Raw genomic sequence first — 16,316 nt, 5'->3', positions numbered from 1 at the left:
CCACACAGACAATTCCCTGACTTGTTTTGCACTCCAGATTTGTTTTTTCAGGCATCATGGGATCAGATTGACACGCCCCAAGATTAGACATAGCATGTGCAAAATTGAACTTGTTCTCACTCGTCTAACAGCTGATGTTTGAGGAATTAATCACCGCTGTGATCGCAGTGCCTGAAGCAAAGAAGAAATCTGCATGACGCTTTTTTCAATAAGCCATCAGAGAGAAACACAAGTGACAATGGAGACAGAAAAGAAATGAGTCTGAAATGATCACTGATCTAATCAGTGTGTGTGTGTTTGTGAAACACTTTGTCACCTTGCTTTCACACAGAGTGTTTTTGTGTTTCTAAAAAAAAGCCTTATGTGAAAGCAACTAAATAGCCATCGTTTCATTGCATCCTTTAATCCTCAGTAACAAACAGGGTCCTCCTCCTTCAAGAGGAGAGAACACATCCTGATGTCCGTGTGTTGTGCTCAGGATGTTCACTGTGAAAGCTTTCAGACATTTTAGCTTCCTGAGTGTGTTGTTCTGCTTTTCTTTGTTATCTTTGTCAGAGGAAGAAGTCTTCAGATCCTTTTCTTATGTAGCCTACCACACACTATTTTCAAAATGCATACATATTTCAAGTGAAAGTAGACTGCATTCAAATAACTCTGAAGAAAAACTATCCATTAACAGAATGAACACAGTCTGTGCGTGTGTGTGTGTGTGTGTGTGTGTGTGTGTGTGTGTTTTATCATTATAAAGAGGAAATCTTCAAGTTAAATACTTTTGGTTTGGGGAAAAACAACACGTTCAGAGTCACCTCAGGGTGCCTTTATTCTTATGTCCAAACTGATATGCTGAAATAAGGTCATCAATAATTTAAGATCATCAATAGTTCATGTACTGATAATCTCAATGCTGTGTATCGATTCATTTAAGTCTGTGTCTGTTTCTGATTTGAAGTAAAAAGTATGTTGGATTAGGACGCAGCCTCAGAAACTTGAAAACTGTGTGGAGATACTTCAGTCAAGTACAAGTAGCTCATAACTTCGCTTACATTGAGTTATTATACATTTACATACGTTTTGTCTCACTGACTTCAAATCCTTCACAGTGATGACCTTTCTACCGCTCGAGTGTCAATGTCATTCAGCTCAGAGGCAGTGAAAGATCTGCATTCAGATGATTGAATGAAGCCAACTTACAAAAGTGCTCACTACAAGCTCATCTTTCATAACATTTTAAAATTCATCAGTTATGAATGTCAAATAGTAAAACATTTAAAGATATAAAATGCAGGATGCGTTTTAACTTGGTATGTTTTCATCTTCACATTTTGAATACAGAACACTTGCTTGTGGAGTCTTTTAAAAGTCTTGTTCTGTCTCTTAAACTGAAGCAACATCTTTTTGTGAAGACTGTTACACATTCCTGAGATGCATGAATAATGAGCGTGATGCATGTTGAGGAGAAATGTTATCAGAGCCCCCTAGAAAGCATCAGGAGGAGGACCCTGTGTTCTGTGTGGGAGTGTTTTAATGAGATTTTTTTGTGGGTTAGCAGCATTTCAGCAGGCTGGTGTTTTGCACACTGAACCAAATGTGTGCAGAATATTTCCTCTAAAATAAAGCGTATGGAAACACTTGAAGAAGTAGCTCTTACTTGCAGTGTGCCATATTTATGCACTCATAAATCAAGTGTTATTTTGCAGATATTATTATTATTATTAATAATAATAATAATAATAATAATAATAATAATAATTCCTTAAAATGGCCGCCAGGTGGCGCAATGTTCTGCTCAGTGGCTCATAAACAGGGTAGAGGAGGGAGGAGGCAGCATAACCAGAGAACACACACGCTCTCTCTCACACACACATTTCCAGAGGAGACCGACGCGCAGGCTCGCTCCAACATTTTCAGTGGAGCTCGGGTAACAAAACAAGCGGAGTGCTCTCTGCACAGACCTTCACATTCTTCCCCAGGACTTTTGCTTTTTCCTCTTTATTCCCACGGAGGAGGCCACTTCACGCATACACACAGCTCTCAGGATACAAAGTTATTTCCAGCAGCTCAAGATCCTGAAGATGGGTTCAGTCCCAGCCATATCTGTCCTTATTCTGGGCATTGTGGTTCCAGCGCTGGCCGGCTACATTGAGGTATGTAACCTGAAATGTGTTCACATTGATTCCGTGCCAGGTTAGTCTGACTCGGATTAAAAGCTTGCTCAGGAAAAGGCAAACCTTTTTTCGGCCTGTATTTTTGTCCTCCCCGCACATGAGGCATTTCTCACATCCTAATTTGATCTTGATGTAACTGTAGAGTGTTTAAGGCGCTGCTTTCTTCTCCATGGACATGGACATATATAACACACATAGTGGCATTTATTTCAGCTGTGATTTGCACGACACTTGTTTCCCTGTAGCTGTTGTTAGGTTTCAAGTGTGTGAATGTAGATCGGATAGTCTCTTGCTGTTTGTTGGTGTGACTTGAACAAGGTGCAGATTTACAGCAGGCTTTGCTGCAGAGATCAAATGGGAAGGCAGCTGTCGCTTTGTCAGGCCTTTTGGGGGGACAGACAGGACTTCAGCAGGGGATCACACACACAGTCTTCTCCCTGCAACAGTTGTGTTTATCTTGTATTGAAACAGAGAGGAGGAAAGCCTTTATCCAGGTATTCAAACTCCTGCTTTTCCTGTTTCAACAGGATGCCCCTCTCATAACAGAGCTGTGCTGCAGACTTTATACACCCTGATTCTCTTCTTGTAGTTTGTTGACAATATTTCACAAAGGACAGAGCATTGATACTTTGATAAGTTATATTATGAAAATCAAACCATAACTGTAGACTACATTGCATGAATACGTTGACAATGTTACAGTACAAAATGTTATCAACATATTTGTGTATTTCAGACTGTGTAGTAGTTTCCTTGCCATTGCATTTTATTTTGTATGTAATGTTGGTGTGGACAAAGCCGTTACATTGGGCCAACCTGATGCAATGATTAAGTGCTAATTCACATAACGTGTCCTCAGGCGGCTTTTGAAAAGATAAATCAGTTACAAAAGAAAGAAAGAAAGGAAATGGGAAAAAATAAATAAAATGGATGGACTTCTTCCTCCTCTACTTTTCAGGACTATCGGTCATTAAAATATAAGCGCTTGGACTGTTTTAAATCACGTGGTGTTGTGGTCATTTTGACAAACTTCCACAGAAGTCCATATGTTGACTCTAAACTGCTCATATGTAGTTCATCCTGTACAAACACACCCACTCCCACACGTGCACACTCACTCCCTACCTACCTACCTGCTGCCCTATTTTCCTGTCGGCTCACAGGTTATTGTCCCCACACACTGGTGCATGCAGTGTCAGACGTGTGTGTCATCGGATAACAATGCAACCCTTTTCACAGCAAACACCCCCCCCCCTCCAGAGGGTAAACACCAGGGCTCCAGCTCACTGATGGAGCAACCATGACAAAACATTTTAACAAGATGTCTCCTCCTGGCACTGCTGTGCCAAGTGATTATCAGGGAATGTGTCTCTCTTCTTCCTGCGTTTGCCACAAAGACCTCGGCCATTTTGAGGCGGTATCGGCTGGCATTGTGTTCGGAGGGGGAAATAATGGTTATTATGCCCCCCAACAAAATCTATGCTGCTGCACTCTTCTGACAAAGAGCCATCCCCTCTGCAATGATTGCCTCCTCAGTCAACCTCTCTCACCTCGCAGACGTGCTGATCGATACTGTACAGACTCTCCTGAGATGATTAATGGGTGAAATCAATACATTTTCCTGATCAGTCACCCAGATTAAATTGAGAAATTTATGGTGTCTGCTGCGTGCATTGGACTATGCGCTGCATGCTGAGGATCCCTGTGGTTTAATCGATGACTGTGCTAAAGGACGAGGCTTTTTCCTGTTGCAGTAAAACACGGCGAGAAAATGTCACTTTCTCACACAGCGGCCTCGTTGCCTCCGTCGTCCTCATAAGACGGAACACTTTGGAATAAACAAACACCTGAATGTCCGCCTGTAGCGTTAAATGAAAAGTGTGAAAACCTTTTGAGTCGTCGAGAGAATAGATGGATGTGACTATTAGCGAAACAGCTCACAAAACATCTCCAGCTAACAGATGAGAGTCTCCTCTTCTCAGCTGTGTTTCCCTCTCTTGTGATTCGGAAGAGTTTGCACCATGTCAGCCAAAAAAACCCAACAGATGTTGATGCTGTTGTGGTTGTTTGTCAGTGCGGCTGATGTGTGCAGGTCAGGGAGGCTTTGCTGAGCTTGACAGGCTGACTGCGCTCGTTCCTCTGGACCTTGAGCTTGAATTTACGAGCCGGTGAGAGGAGCTCCTCAGAGACGCACTCGCTGTCGGTCAGGGATGGTTTTTTCCCTCTGCCCACCTCTCTTCTCCCCATTGTTCCTCTTGTCTTTGTGTGCACTGATTATAGAGGTGTCATTGGACTGAGGCAGGCAGCTCTCTTGTTTCCTTCTTTCTAAGTGTTTTTTGGGATTAGCCAGCGACTTCAGCTGTGTAAATGCTTTTGTTTTGTCAGGTACCTGTGAGAATGCCAGATTGTGAGCTTTTGTTTCTTCAGCTGTTCTTCCCCCACCTCTCATCTGAGCATCTTTGTGTCGCTGGCTTTACAGTCTGCAGAGGCTTTCCTCGGATGATTTCTAGCTCTTTACTCACTGTATCTCTCCTTATATTTCTGATATTCCTTCTTTTTTTCTTTCTTCCCCCATAACAACAAACCAGGGTGGAATTTCAAATTCACTGGCTTGTGGAAAATCCAGACTGAGCGGCTGAATTTTCTGGAGCTCATTTTAGAAATAGTGCGCAGCAGAACAGAACCACACAGAGCAGAGTTGCATCACACGGAGACATTTGCAGATGAAGCTCCCACTGGATTAATGGAATTCAAAATATCTGAACAGTTAAAGCATCGGGTACATTTTATTCCCCTTAGTGAGCAGAGCTTATTACAGCCATGACAAATAGTGAAAGAAATGTCAGAGTGTTATGTAACGCGGCATCAGATTTCTGTGCCTGTAATAAAACCTCAAAAAAAACAATCATCTGTATTTTTCCAGTGAGCAACGTTGCAGGAAATATTCGGAGGCATATCTCATTCAGATGAAGCTTGTAGTGAAGAAACATGCGGCGGCTGGAGCGACCTCACAGGCTCATGTTTGCTAACATGTACTGGTCGAGGGTTTTCTGGAGCAACGCTGGAGCAGGTCCACTCTCCAGATGTGCAGCCATGTTGTCATGATAGTTGTGTGGTAGGAGAAGAGATGCTGGGCTTCTTGCCCTCTGGTTGCAGTCCTCTTGTAGCATTTTTTTTTTTTTTGCTTTATCATCCCTTGTGTGTGTGTGTGCATGTTAATCTGTGTGTGTGCTTATAGCCAAGCGTGGATACTGATGTGTGCCTCCATGTGTGTGATAGCTCTGGATATAGGCTGATAATGAACAATTGCATCTGAATGAATGCCCCCAGTTGGCTGCGATTGTCTGGGCGGGCGCTGTGGAGCCGTCCGTTAGCAGGCCTGAATGATTCTCTATGAGCTCCTATTGTGTGCCCCTGAATAGCCGGGCAAACCCAGGCTGTCGTGAGCACACGGAGGTGATCGAGATACCGAGCAGAAACCAGGGCAAAGGCAGAGCGTTGAAGGCGTTTTCATGCCTGGGAGAAGGAAAAAAAACCACAACAACAACAATCAGAAGCACTTTGTATCTGATAATGATCTGTCGACGCGTCGCTGTGGTGGAGGAGCAAAGTCTTCATCAGACTTCTCTTCCTTAAACCGTGGAGATGGCCTTTTTGACCTCCACGCTCCGCCGTGTCAGTCAAGTTGAAGGCATCAGCATGTGCTGCGTCGGCCCTTGAATACAAAGATTAACACCTAAATCGTGCTTTCGATTGTTGGGACAGCCCCGTATCCCCGTGAATCCTCTTAGTGACAAGAAACACTTGGTGCTTATAGATCTGCGAAGGAAAGGTACTAATCCCAGAGCCCGGCCCCTCTCTCACTCTCTGTGTGTGTGTGTGTGTGTGTGTGTGCACACATTCGTACACTGACGCTCCCTCAGTACACTCCCTAACCACCCACTCACTCCGTCAAACCCTCATTTCCAAGCCCTGCAGAGGCGAGCTCACTTCAAAGTGGCTCAGAACACAGCGAGTCACCTGTGTGTAATTTCCATGGTGTTCGTCTGATCTGTGCTCTGTGACTAACAGAGGGAAGGGATGTCTGATTGAATCCAAGCTCTTCTCTCTTCTTTCATTTCCTCAAACATACTACCTGCCACTCGTCTCCAGGTTTTTTTTTTTGTGTGTGTCTCTGTCTCTCTGCCTTCTTGTTAGTGCTTTGGCTGTTTCTCCCTCCAAGCCTGTGCATGTCTCCTGCAGCGACTCCATCAGCAGACACGCTCCCAGCTCATCTCTGGGATTTAAATAGAGAGGGCCCCATCAGACGAGCCTTGTTCTCACGATGCCATGGCTTTGTCTCCCAGGCTCTAATTATCTCTAGTGAGCGGAGTTGCCTCCTTTATTTTTGCATCTGGAAATGCGTTTTTGTCTGCCTGCGTGAAGTGTGTGTGTGTGTGTGTGTGTATGTGTGTGTGTTCGCCTGAATCCTCTAACAGCTCAGCTCATCACATATTTAGTCAGTTTTCTCCGTGAGAGATCCCAGGCAGGCAGGCGGGCAGGCGGGCGGGCGGCGGGGACTTGGCACGGTGTGAGCGGGTTCACTGATGACTGCGCACCACTTAAGTTGCACCAGGCCTCCTGCACTATGTGGAGGGAACCGGCACGTATCCTCGATACACTCCCACAGAGTCCGCAGCCAACGTGAACGCCGCTACACCTGAGCGTGTGTGTTTGTAGACAATAGTCTGGCTCGGCGCGGCTGCGTGAGAATTCCTTTTGTCGGTTTATATGCCAGAGCGCTCAGGAATGCGTAGCCTGAAGAGCAAACGGCTGGCTGCATTGTGCTGCGAGCCGCTCTCTTCCCGTGATAAAGCTGTGCACTCTGGCAACTTCTGCAGACAAAAACAGTTCCTCTAATCCCTCTGAAAGGAGCCCTGCCATTTCCCACTTTATTTTTTAATGTTTCTCTGTTAAAGAATGAAGAGGCATTGTAGGTGGGTTAAACCCTGTCACCCCCTACTCAGTGTGTGTGTGTGTGTGTGTGTGTCCCTGTGGCTCAGTGAGTCACTCTTGCTGCTCGGGTTTTCTTCCCATGAATAAAATATCTGCTGTGCTATCTATGAGTTATAGTGCACTTGTGTATTTGCCTATGCAGCCTCCGTCTCTCCCTCTCTGTCGCTCTCCGTGTCTGCGGCTCTCCTCCTCGTATTCAGGTGTCGCTCCTTTTGGCTGGATCGTGCACGGCCTCGGACAAAGCACTGCACTGATTGTTCTCTTTATTTTGTCTGTGTGAAGTGAAGGAGAGTGGAGGACGGCTATGAATCAAAGAGCCGGTTGAACTGTCTGCAGGCATTGTTTGTTGCAGTTTGCACGCTCGGCTCAGCTTCACCAGAAGATATAAGAGCACATTTATGAAGGACGGGTTCTTCATGTTTGAATTTGGACTTTCTTGTCGAACAGTAGCGTTCAAATCAGACCCAGTTTTCCAAACTTCAGATCTAATTGATGTCTTTTCTTTGTCTCTTATTGTGTGTGTGTGTGTGTGTTTCTTGTTCTCGTGTATGTTTGTGGCTCTTTCTGCATCTCGTCTCCACTGGGAGGCCATTTTTGAAGTCTCTGCCGGCGTCACATTCAGCATGCTTTATGATGTTATTGGGGACTCTCTCAGTCACAGCCTGTGGAGATGTGGAGGCCTGCTTGATCAGGCCCTTCCTTTATATTACCGGCATGTCGGGGAGAGGCTGGTGCTCTTGTTTTTGAGAAGCTTGCTGGATGACTGGCATGCTGCTTTTGCTGAGCAACACTGAACAAATACTTCATCCGCTGCCAGGGAAAACAGAGCGTGTTAGTTCCAGCTCACTCCCTATCCGTCTTCCTGCTAACGGGGCCTATATACCCGTCCTCTCCTAACCCCCCAAACTTCAGTGGAAATGGTATCACCCAGAGTGGAACCAACAGTGGCACGGAGTTCATCCTGCCTCTGAGTTGATCCTCTTTTCCTCAGGAGAGTGGGGGAAATGAAAATGTCAGAACGGTGAGAGATGGAGGCAGTGCAGTGTAACTGTATACCCCCAGAGAGAGAGAGAGAGAGAGAGAGACCGCTGCTGCTGCTGCTGCCGCCGCCGCCGCCGCTGCTCCAGCTATGTGACGGCCGTGTTAGCGGCCTGTCTGATACAGCACTTTCTCAAGGAGAAGATGGCCAAGGACAAACAGCAGCTCTGTAGGATGCTCCACCAGGGAACCCGACAGAACAGAGGGGAGATTTCGCCTTTGAAACAGGAAATGAAGAAAGGGAGAAGCGAGTATTTCACCATAGACTTCTCAGACAGATTTGACTTAAGGAGATGAGAAATCTTCTGTTGAGTTTTTTTGCCCCTGATAATCTGTAAGATCTTTTTTTTTTTTTCTCCACCAGCTGTAATTAATTCAATGAGCAGTGTTCACGTGTGATGAAGAGCGTCGGCCTGCAGACTCCCTCCCTGTCCTCAGAGAAGCAATAAAAAGAAGGTTTGTGTATCGTATAATTTTAGGAGAAGTGAAAACATAACTCGGAGTCAGAGCCTGCAGGCTGCAGTTCTTGGACGTGTTTACCTCGGTCTCAAATGGAAAAGCACAGAAGACAGAGGTGGAAATAAATGTAGCTTCATCTCTCGCATGAAACCCTGGGAAATAAAGGAGACGCGACAATCATTTCAGGGAGAGACTGAGCAGAAGAATCTCTCCCTTCTGCCTCGGCCCGTGTTTCCCTTTATTTCCCTGCATCAGCGCGACACAAGTTTTCAGTTACAGTTTTATTATGCAGAGCCAATAAACTTCGAGGAACGTGCTTATTACAAGGCATAAAGCCCGAGGTGACATCGTGGATTTGTCCACATTTTAAATCACAAAGTTATTCAGTAAACTGCGACAGGAAACAGAGGAAGCAAAAAACTCATTCAATTACAGAAGCTGGGACTGAGAAATATTCAGCTTTTTATTATGAGAAATATCAACCTTTTCAAAATAAGTTATGGATAATTGAATCATGTTCCATCTTGTTCCACTCATGTCATAATTTCTCATAAACTTTTTCACTAGCATTTGTTTGAACACGATGAGGTGACTGGTTCCTTATATGATTACTATCATGGGAACGCACCAGTATAAAAGACACGAGGGAAGACGGCGATGTTTGAGCAACAACAACGCCGATTCCGATTCAAGACGTCTTTTTGGTGTGAGACTCTCAACGTTTCCTCTCGTGTTTGAAAACGAGAAGCAGTCAGTTTGTTCATCAGCTGACTCCTGATCCTCTCCTCTGAATCAGTACTTCGGTGCTCTAGATGGGAGGATTCATGGTGACTCAATACTACATTATTTCCCCGATCGGCCAATAAGACGCATCCCTTACTGAAACTTTAAAAAAAACAATATAATTTTCACGAGAGTTGAGTAGTAGAGAAATAACCCATCATTGAGTGGAGTGCAGCAAATTGCCTATTGTCTAAATTGCAGAAATATGTTGCCAACTTGTGATGAATTTGGGTAAAAAAAAAAAATCGATTTTTTTTCTGATTGTAAAAGCTTTTTTTAATATTTGTTGCCAAGTGCTTTTTATTTTGGATTCAGGGGTATCTCAGCAGATATATCAGCACCATTTGATTTTTAGTCTGAAATTGCAGATGAGATTTCTTGTGTCGTGACTGAACCTCTCCTCTGTGTGTTACTGAACGTTTGAAGCTTGTTGGCAGCATGTTTAGCATTCTGCACCAGAGCTCCTTCCACAGATCAGTCCGAGGAGGGGGGGGGTGGGGTGGAGCTATGACCCTGATATTATCCTTGTAGTTTCTCTCTCATTAATTCTCTAACTAATGACTAGTAGAGGTTTCCATAGTCTGTCACATGAAGTTATTATGAGCCCATTCACCGAAGAAATGACTCCTATAGCAACAATGACACGCCTATCAAACCTGAGTGACTACTTAAGTCATTTTACATCATGCATATTTTTTCCATTTTTATTTATGAGTGACCTTAACGGGGACTTTTGTTTTGAAATGCCGCAGCTCATGAAGGCTGCAGCGGTGCACCTCTATCAGCCGTTTTGATCAGAGATAAAAACCAATCAGGCACTCTGGAGAATTCCATTAGTCTGATGAGATATGAATATAGCTCCAAGCGCAAATCTGAAATAGTCTGCTGTTTTCAGACAAACCCATTAAAAGTCATTTGATCTTCTGCAGCTAATTATAGAGGCGCCTTCACCAGACTCCACCCCACCACCTACCCTCCTGTGGCTCCCTTTAGTGTTCACCTCATACCGTCCTTATGTTTCCTATTTAGCGTCACTGTGCTATTATTAAGGGCCAGGGGGCAGACAGACAGGCGGACTTGCGGCCCAGCATGCAAGGCTGCTGGTTGCCTGTAGTCTCTGTTGCTCTACTGTTTTGGATTTGGCATTTCCTCGAGAGCCTGTTTCCACATCTGCACCCCACAAGTCTGCCTGACTTACCTGACCACGTGTGCGTCCCACAGCGGTAGAGTTTCCCCTATCAGACGCGTTTCTGCCTTTATTTTAATGCGACGTGTAACTGGTTGAATTCACAGTCATGTGTCAATGAACGAGTAGCAAAGAACACGTTTGAAAATAAAAGGAAGCAGCTGCACTACAAGCATGATAATAGCACATCACACATGCAGCAGCTTACCCCAAAAAATGTTTGAAAAAAAAAGGTTGTGTGAAAAGACCACAGAGGAAGCAAGATAGACAGATAGTGCTGAGTGGTCCTTCTTCGTCTTTGTACTGTAGGAAACGACACGGGAGATAGGAGAGCAAGGTCAGAGCGTTGACAAAGATGGAATATAGCAGACGTGCCTGGAGATGGATGCTCGTGCTGTAAAGTCAGTGTCTTCTCCACAGAGATATGACTGATTAGCTGCTGGCCTCAGCACGTCTCACGAGCGTTACAGTCTTCAGTAGTCTGATTAAAATCCCCCCCTGCTCTCTCCCTAAAGAGAGGCAGAGGGAGGACAGAGCCGGGCTTAATGACAGATAAGCATATCTGTATTACATCCATCATTTTCTCCGGCTAAGATGGCCTCCCTTGCGTTGCCTGGAGCATCACAGGCTAATGCAGACATGTGGGTCGTGTCTCCGCTCCGCTGCTCGGTGTCTGCAGGGGAGAAAAGAGCCAGGGAGCTGTGCAATCAGAGCACAGATTTGAAATCAAGCCTGGGTGCTCATGGGAGTGTGACAGTGAATGCTGGGAGTGGAGTCAGACTCGACTTCGAGGTGGTAATCAGTGAGAGGAGGCTCGTCGGCCCCATGACTAAATGTCCTTATTCAGCCCTGTATGTATGAAGGTGATTAAAAATGAGTGTGATATTGACTTTTGAAACACTCAAAATGTTGTCAAATGTATCCACGAGCTGAAAATCCATAGGAACATCGGCTGGCTCCTCAGGGCTTCCGATGCATGAACATGACACGTGTGAGTGATAAAAAGCTTCCTGTGAAGAAGAGTTGATGGCTTTTCAGTGACTCACTTTGTACAACTCTATTTTTGCCTGATAAAAAAAAAAAACAACAACAAACTATTTACTCTGTCTGTAAAACGTAGCTTCCTGCTGCTTGATGTTTTTAAGTATCAAATTCAAAGATGTTAAAATTAGATGTGTCTTCAAAGTCGAAGCCTCGGTATCATGCCAGTACTAGTAAGGTCAACAACTTTCTTTTCTCTTTCAGCAGTGCGTCTGTCAGCCACTATCATTTCAACCTGTCAGATCCCATTGGAAGCGCAGCTACTTGGCCTTGATCTGCTTCTTTCTCCCGCAGTCATACGGCTGGTATCGTGCTCCGGCGTGGCCTCGCTGCAACTCGTGACTCTCTTTTAGCGGCTGAATGTTAGATTTCCACGTTGCCCTTGAGGCAGCCTTTCCCTTCCTGCTCTCAATGTCAGATCCCAGCACATTCCCCCTGCAGTCCTTCTGATATAGACGCTGTTCTTCTGACTGTAGTGCCCACACATTGGAGGACAAATGTGCTTTTTTTTTTTAACATTTTATCTTACTTTGTTTGAGGCATGTTTTCTACTTGTGCCTTCCTCTCCTTTTTGCTCTGCTGTCTCTCTATCACACCTTTCACCTCGTGGCTGCTTGTCCTCCTCGCCTTCCCTTTTTCCTCTTCTGCTTGCTCAACAATTACGTGCTCATTAACAGAGGGAGTCCAGGCTGCTGAGAGAGACGTCGGTTAGCCGGGGCTGGAGGCCTTGCTGCGGTGGCCTGTTACTGTTGTTCTCTTATTGACACGTCTGCCTGCCTGTCTGCCAGCCTTCCCCGGTCCTCGGGAGCAGCCGCGTGCTGCTGCATGCTGATGAGCAAAAAGTCATCCAGAAGGAAAAAGTGGGAGTAGGAGTGACGGAAGGAAGGAAGGATGCAGCACAGTGTTTTCTCTCAACTTGGAGGGCATGAGGGGAAGACAGGCAAGAGAAAGTGAAGTGAGCAGCATAGGTCATTTCTTCCAAATCCTCTCTCCTCAGTGCGAGAGATTAGACGGCTATGCACTCAGGCAGACGAGTGCAAGGCACGCTCCTGCGTCTAATCCTCCTCTTTAAAACTGCTGAGAGTGCAGTACAAAGTAGGGAAAGAGTCAGCGTCCACATAAAGAGCTGCGGAAAACATAGGCCTGTAGTTCCAAACAAACTGAGCTCCGTCTAACAATCACCTAAGCCTTAAATCTCCTGTGTAGCCCCCCCGCCGGAGCTGAGCCCACCGCAGACTGTTTCCCACCCAGCTATCGCCTCTCACCAGGCGCTCTCTATAACGACACCTTCAACTCCCCACAGAAGGCCCGGCGCTGTGTCGGGAACACCCCAGCAACCCTCATTAACTTCTCTACCTCGGTGACGTCACAGCAGCCGTTCACATCATGCAGACCAGCTTTAACAGAGCCTGGCTTTCCCTTTGGCTTCTCACAAGCTGGATAGACCTCCGACCCAGCACACAGAAGCTTTTAATAAATGGACTGGCAATGGCCAGTTTAATCATGCTAATGTGTATGTTACAGCCGGGCGGCTTATCGGTTATTTGATCTCCGTAGAAGCTGAGTGAAGGGAGCTGAGAGCTGAAGCTGCAGCACGAGGAGGGAAGAGAGAGTGAGTCAGTTTAGTCTCCTGATCAAGGTAATGAAGACGGTGGCTCTGGGATGTGTTAGACACAGGAAACGGGGGAGCTCGTAAAGCAAAGGTAATAGATGCTGTTGAGCGAGAGAACAGATGTATCAGGTTTATGATAAATGTATTGTTTGACTTTGTGTCGAGGTTAGTCGCCATTTCTATTTCAGTCATAAACATCTGGCAAAGTGATGTCAAGAATGTAATCCGCTCTGGGCCACGTGGATGGTAAGCCTGGATCGAGAGGGCTGAGAGGGTCGCCACATCACATGGCCCTGAGAGCGAGCGAGAGAGAGAGAGAGAGAGAGAGAGAGAGAGAGAGGAGCAGGTGAATTCTAAAGAGATGTGTGAGGCACGGGGAGACGGCTGCACAAAGACTTGTCCAGAGTGCTCAGAGTGAACAGAGATGAAAGGAGGGCGATGGAGGATTGAAGGGCTTGCTCATGCAGAGAGCTTTTAGCAGGCAGATGAAGAATGGCTGATTGTAGTGACAGGCGCTCTTGTACAGGAGACGTGTGCGTCCCCCACATCAGCACAAAAACCCAGCTGCAGAATTCACCTGAAAACGGACCTCAGTCATCGCAGTCCACGAGTCATTAACGCAAAATGAAAAGCAATTATCCTCTTCCTGCAAGAAATAGATTCTACACTCCAGCGCCTTATTTATGCATTCATGCACCTGCGTAGCTTAGCAACTAAACAACAAGCTCCGAGTAAAACCCTCCGAGTAATTATCTCTTTATCGCCGCAGCACAAAGTTATCAGTTATTTCTCCGTTGACTGACTTTAATGTGTACACTAACCCAATCTGCAAACAACAGCATACAGCAGAGATCCAAAATGCTCAGCCTATTTGCACATAAGATAATTGAGGATATTGGCACAAATCTAATCATGCCTCGAAAGAAATCCGGCGGTCAGACTCGCAGAAATGCATAATAAAGAGTTTTGTGATTGTTCCCTCTTTTCAAAGTGCTGGTTAAGCAGCTCCTGTTCAACAGAAGACGTCACCAGAGAGAAGCAGGGGACTGATGGATTGCAGAGTCCATTCTTCTGCTCCGCCTCTCCCCTTCAGACCGCCATCATTTCTGGTTTCTTTGACTCTTTCTTTGACACATCTTGACTGTGATTGGACTAACAAGGAGGCTGGAGTCAAAGCCTATCCCCTCGGCGTGTCTCCTCCTAAACGCAGCAGCAGATACCACAAATAGAACCGCCCCAGCAGAATCCGAACAAATTTGATCTCTCGCTTTCCCGCTGCCCTTCATCCCATGTCCTCTCTCCCTCCTGCGCCTCGACCAGCCAGAAACCAATCTGCTCTGCATCTTCCTAATCTAACCAGGTATACAGGGAAACCCAAATGCAATATTATGATGGCGGTGAGGATGACCCCTCAAGGCTGTATCTGATCGGGCTGGAGAGCTGGATGTGAAGGCGTAATATTCCAGGGAGATGCGTGGAGTGTGAAATCTGTGTCAAGAGGGGCCGAGGGGGAAATGGCTCTTTTGGCTGCCTCCTGCTCCTGCTTGGCCCCTGCTCTCCTCGCTTCGCTGACGGACCCCTGCCCCCAGAATGAAAGCATAATGAAGGAGAAGATGCAGCAGGCATCCTGATGTCGGCCCTCAGAAACACTCAGTGTGTGCCCAGGCAGGCATCTGAACAGCAGCTCTGTGTGTGTGTGTGTGTGTGTGTGTGTGTGTGTGACGCCTTGCACAGCAGTGACAACACTTGAGTGTCAGAGAACATGTGTCAGAGGGGAGAACTCTGTGAAGTGAGGACCTTTGCCCTGTGATGTCAGAGAGAGGCTTTGGCTAGCAACAGACCGGCTGCCCTTTGCTCTCTTGGAGCCACATTGGCTGCAGTGTGCATCGGTTCAACCTTACATTTTCAAAACCCCGTGAACATGATGGTTTTCTGTGGACTCTTATATAAACCTTCACCGACTCATCAGACGAGGAGAGCAACACTGAAGTCAACGTGTGGTTTAACAAGCCAACACAAGTGATCATCTGAAACGCTCATCAGCTCCTCTAAACCATGTGACAGCTTTTAACATTCAAACAAACGCACTTTGTGTTCACAGGGGGGGGAAACACATTTGGGCTCTTACGACTCACTTCATGCTAGTTGAAGCTGACGTGTGGACTCACAGCATGAAGGCTGTTTGAATGACTAAAGTTTCAGAATGATATGATCTAAGTTGTCTAAACACTGCCGCTCCAGAGCGTCCCACACTTCCAGCATGTCGCTGCTTCACGTGACGTGGCACGCGTCCGTGCCGGGGTTCAAATCTGCTGCGTTTCATCTGATCTCCCGCTCTCTCTCTCTCCTCCTCACATTTCCTGTTTTCTCTTCAGCTGTCTCATCCAACAAAAAAAGAAAAAAATCTTCAGTTTTATTTTTACACACTGCCACGAGGAGGAAGGAGCTGCGGTGGCCAAACAAATCTGTGCGAGCTCACATTCCCGCTGGACCACGTTCAAACGTGAACGCCATATTTACCTCGCGGTTGTCACAACAGACGATAAAATAATTTTTGCTCTATAAACTTTTTATTGATCCATAAAATCCTCTCTGAGTTTTATAATCTGCCGTGAAGTGTTTTGCAGTCTGATTAACCTTAATCTTCTTGAATCTTTGACTCAGCTTACTCTGGACGTCATGTCTTTCACCGTTTGTGTAACAGGCCGTTTCTGCTCTTAAAGCCAGTTTGAGCTTTACTGGGAGGTGAGAGGAAGTAGATGTAGATTCCAGCGCAGCGAGACATTAATTTCATGTCAGACAGGCTTTGTTGACACGTTGCACTTTACTTTCTCAATCAAACTGTGTTAAAAGTCCAGGCTTTGTGGTATTACGTAGCTCATATTTCCTGGACAAAAACAAGTAGCATAACAACAGATGGTTTCAGGCTCCTGCTATCAGTCCAGTTACTCATAGTTTGACTCTGCAGTCACAGCACATCAGGATTACTTTGAATCTTTAATATGACTCTGAAAACTAATGATACCACCTGAGCTGG

The 16,316-nt window shown here is 45.8% G+C and overlaps 1 protein-coding gene across 1 annotated transcript in view; it reads left to right on the top strand.

Annotated features, from left to right (window-relative positions):
- Positions 1–1,871: 1,871 nt before the first annotated feature.
- The window catches only part of aplp2 (amyloid beta (A4) precursor-like protein 2), a 50,880-nt gene continuing 36,435 nt past the window's right edge, over positions 1,872–16,316 (top strand). Inside the window, exon 1 of the mRNA XM_079353745.1 lies at positions 1,872–2,144. Within this exon, the coding sequence (XP_079209871.1) occupies positions 2,073–2,144 (72 nt within the window). The 5' untranslated portion in view covers positions 1,872–2,072. The remainder of the gene's footprint in view (positions 2,145–16,316) is intronic.

The sequence above is a fragment of the Symphodus melops genome, assembly GCF_947650265.1.
Source record: "Symphodus melops genome assembly, chromosome: 10".
Lineage (NCBI taxonomy): Eukaryota > Metazoa > Chordata > Actinopteri > Labriformes > Labridae > Symphodus > Symphodus melops.
This window is presented reverse-complemented; position numbering and strand designations above follow the sequence as displayed.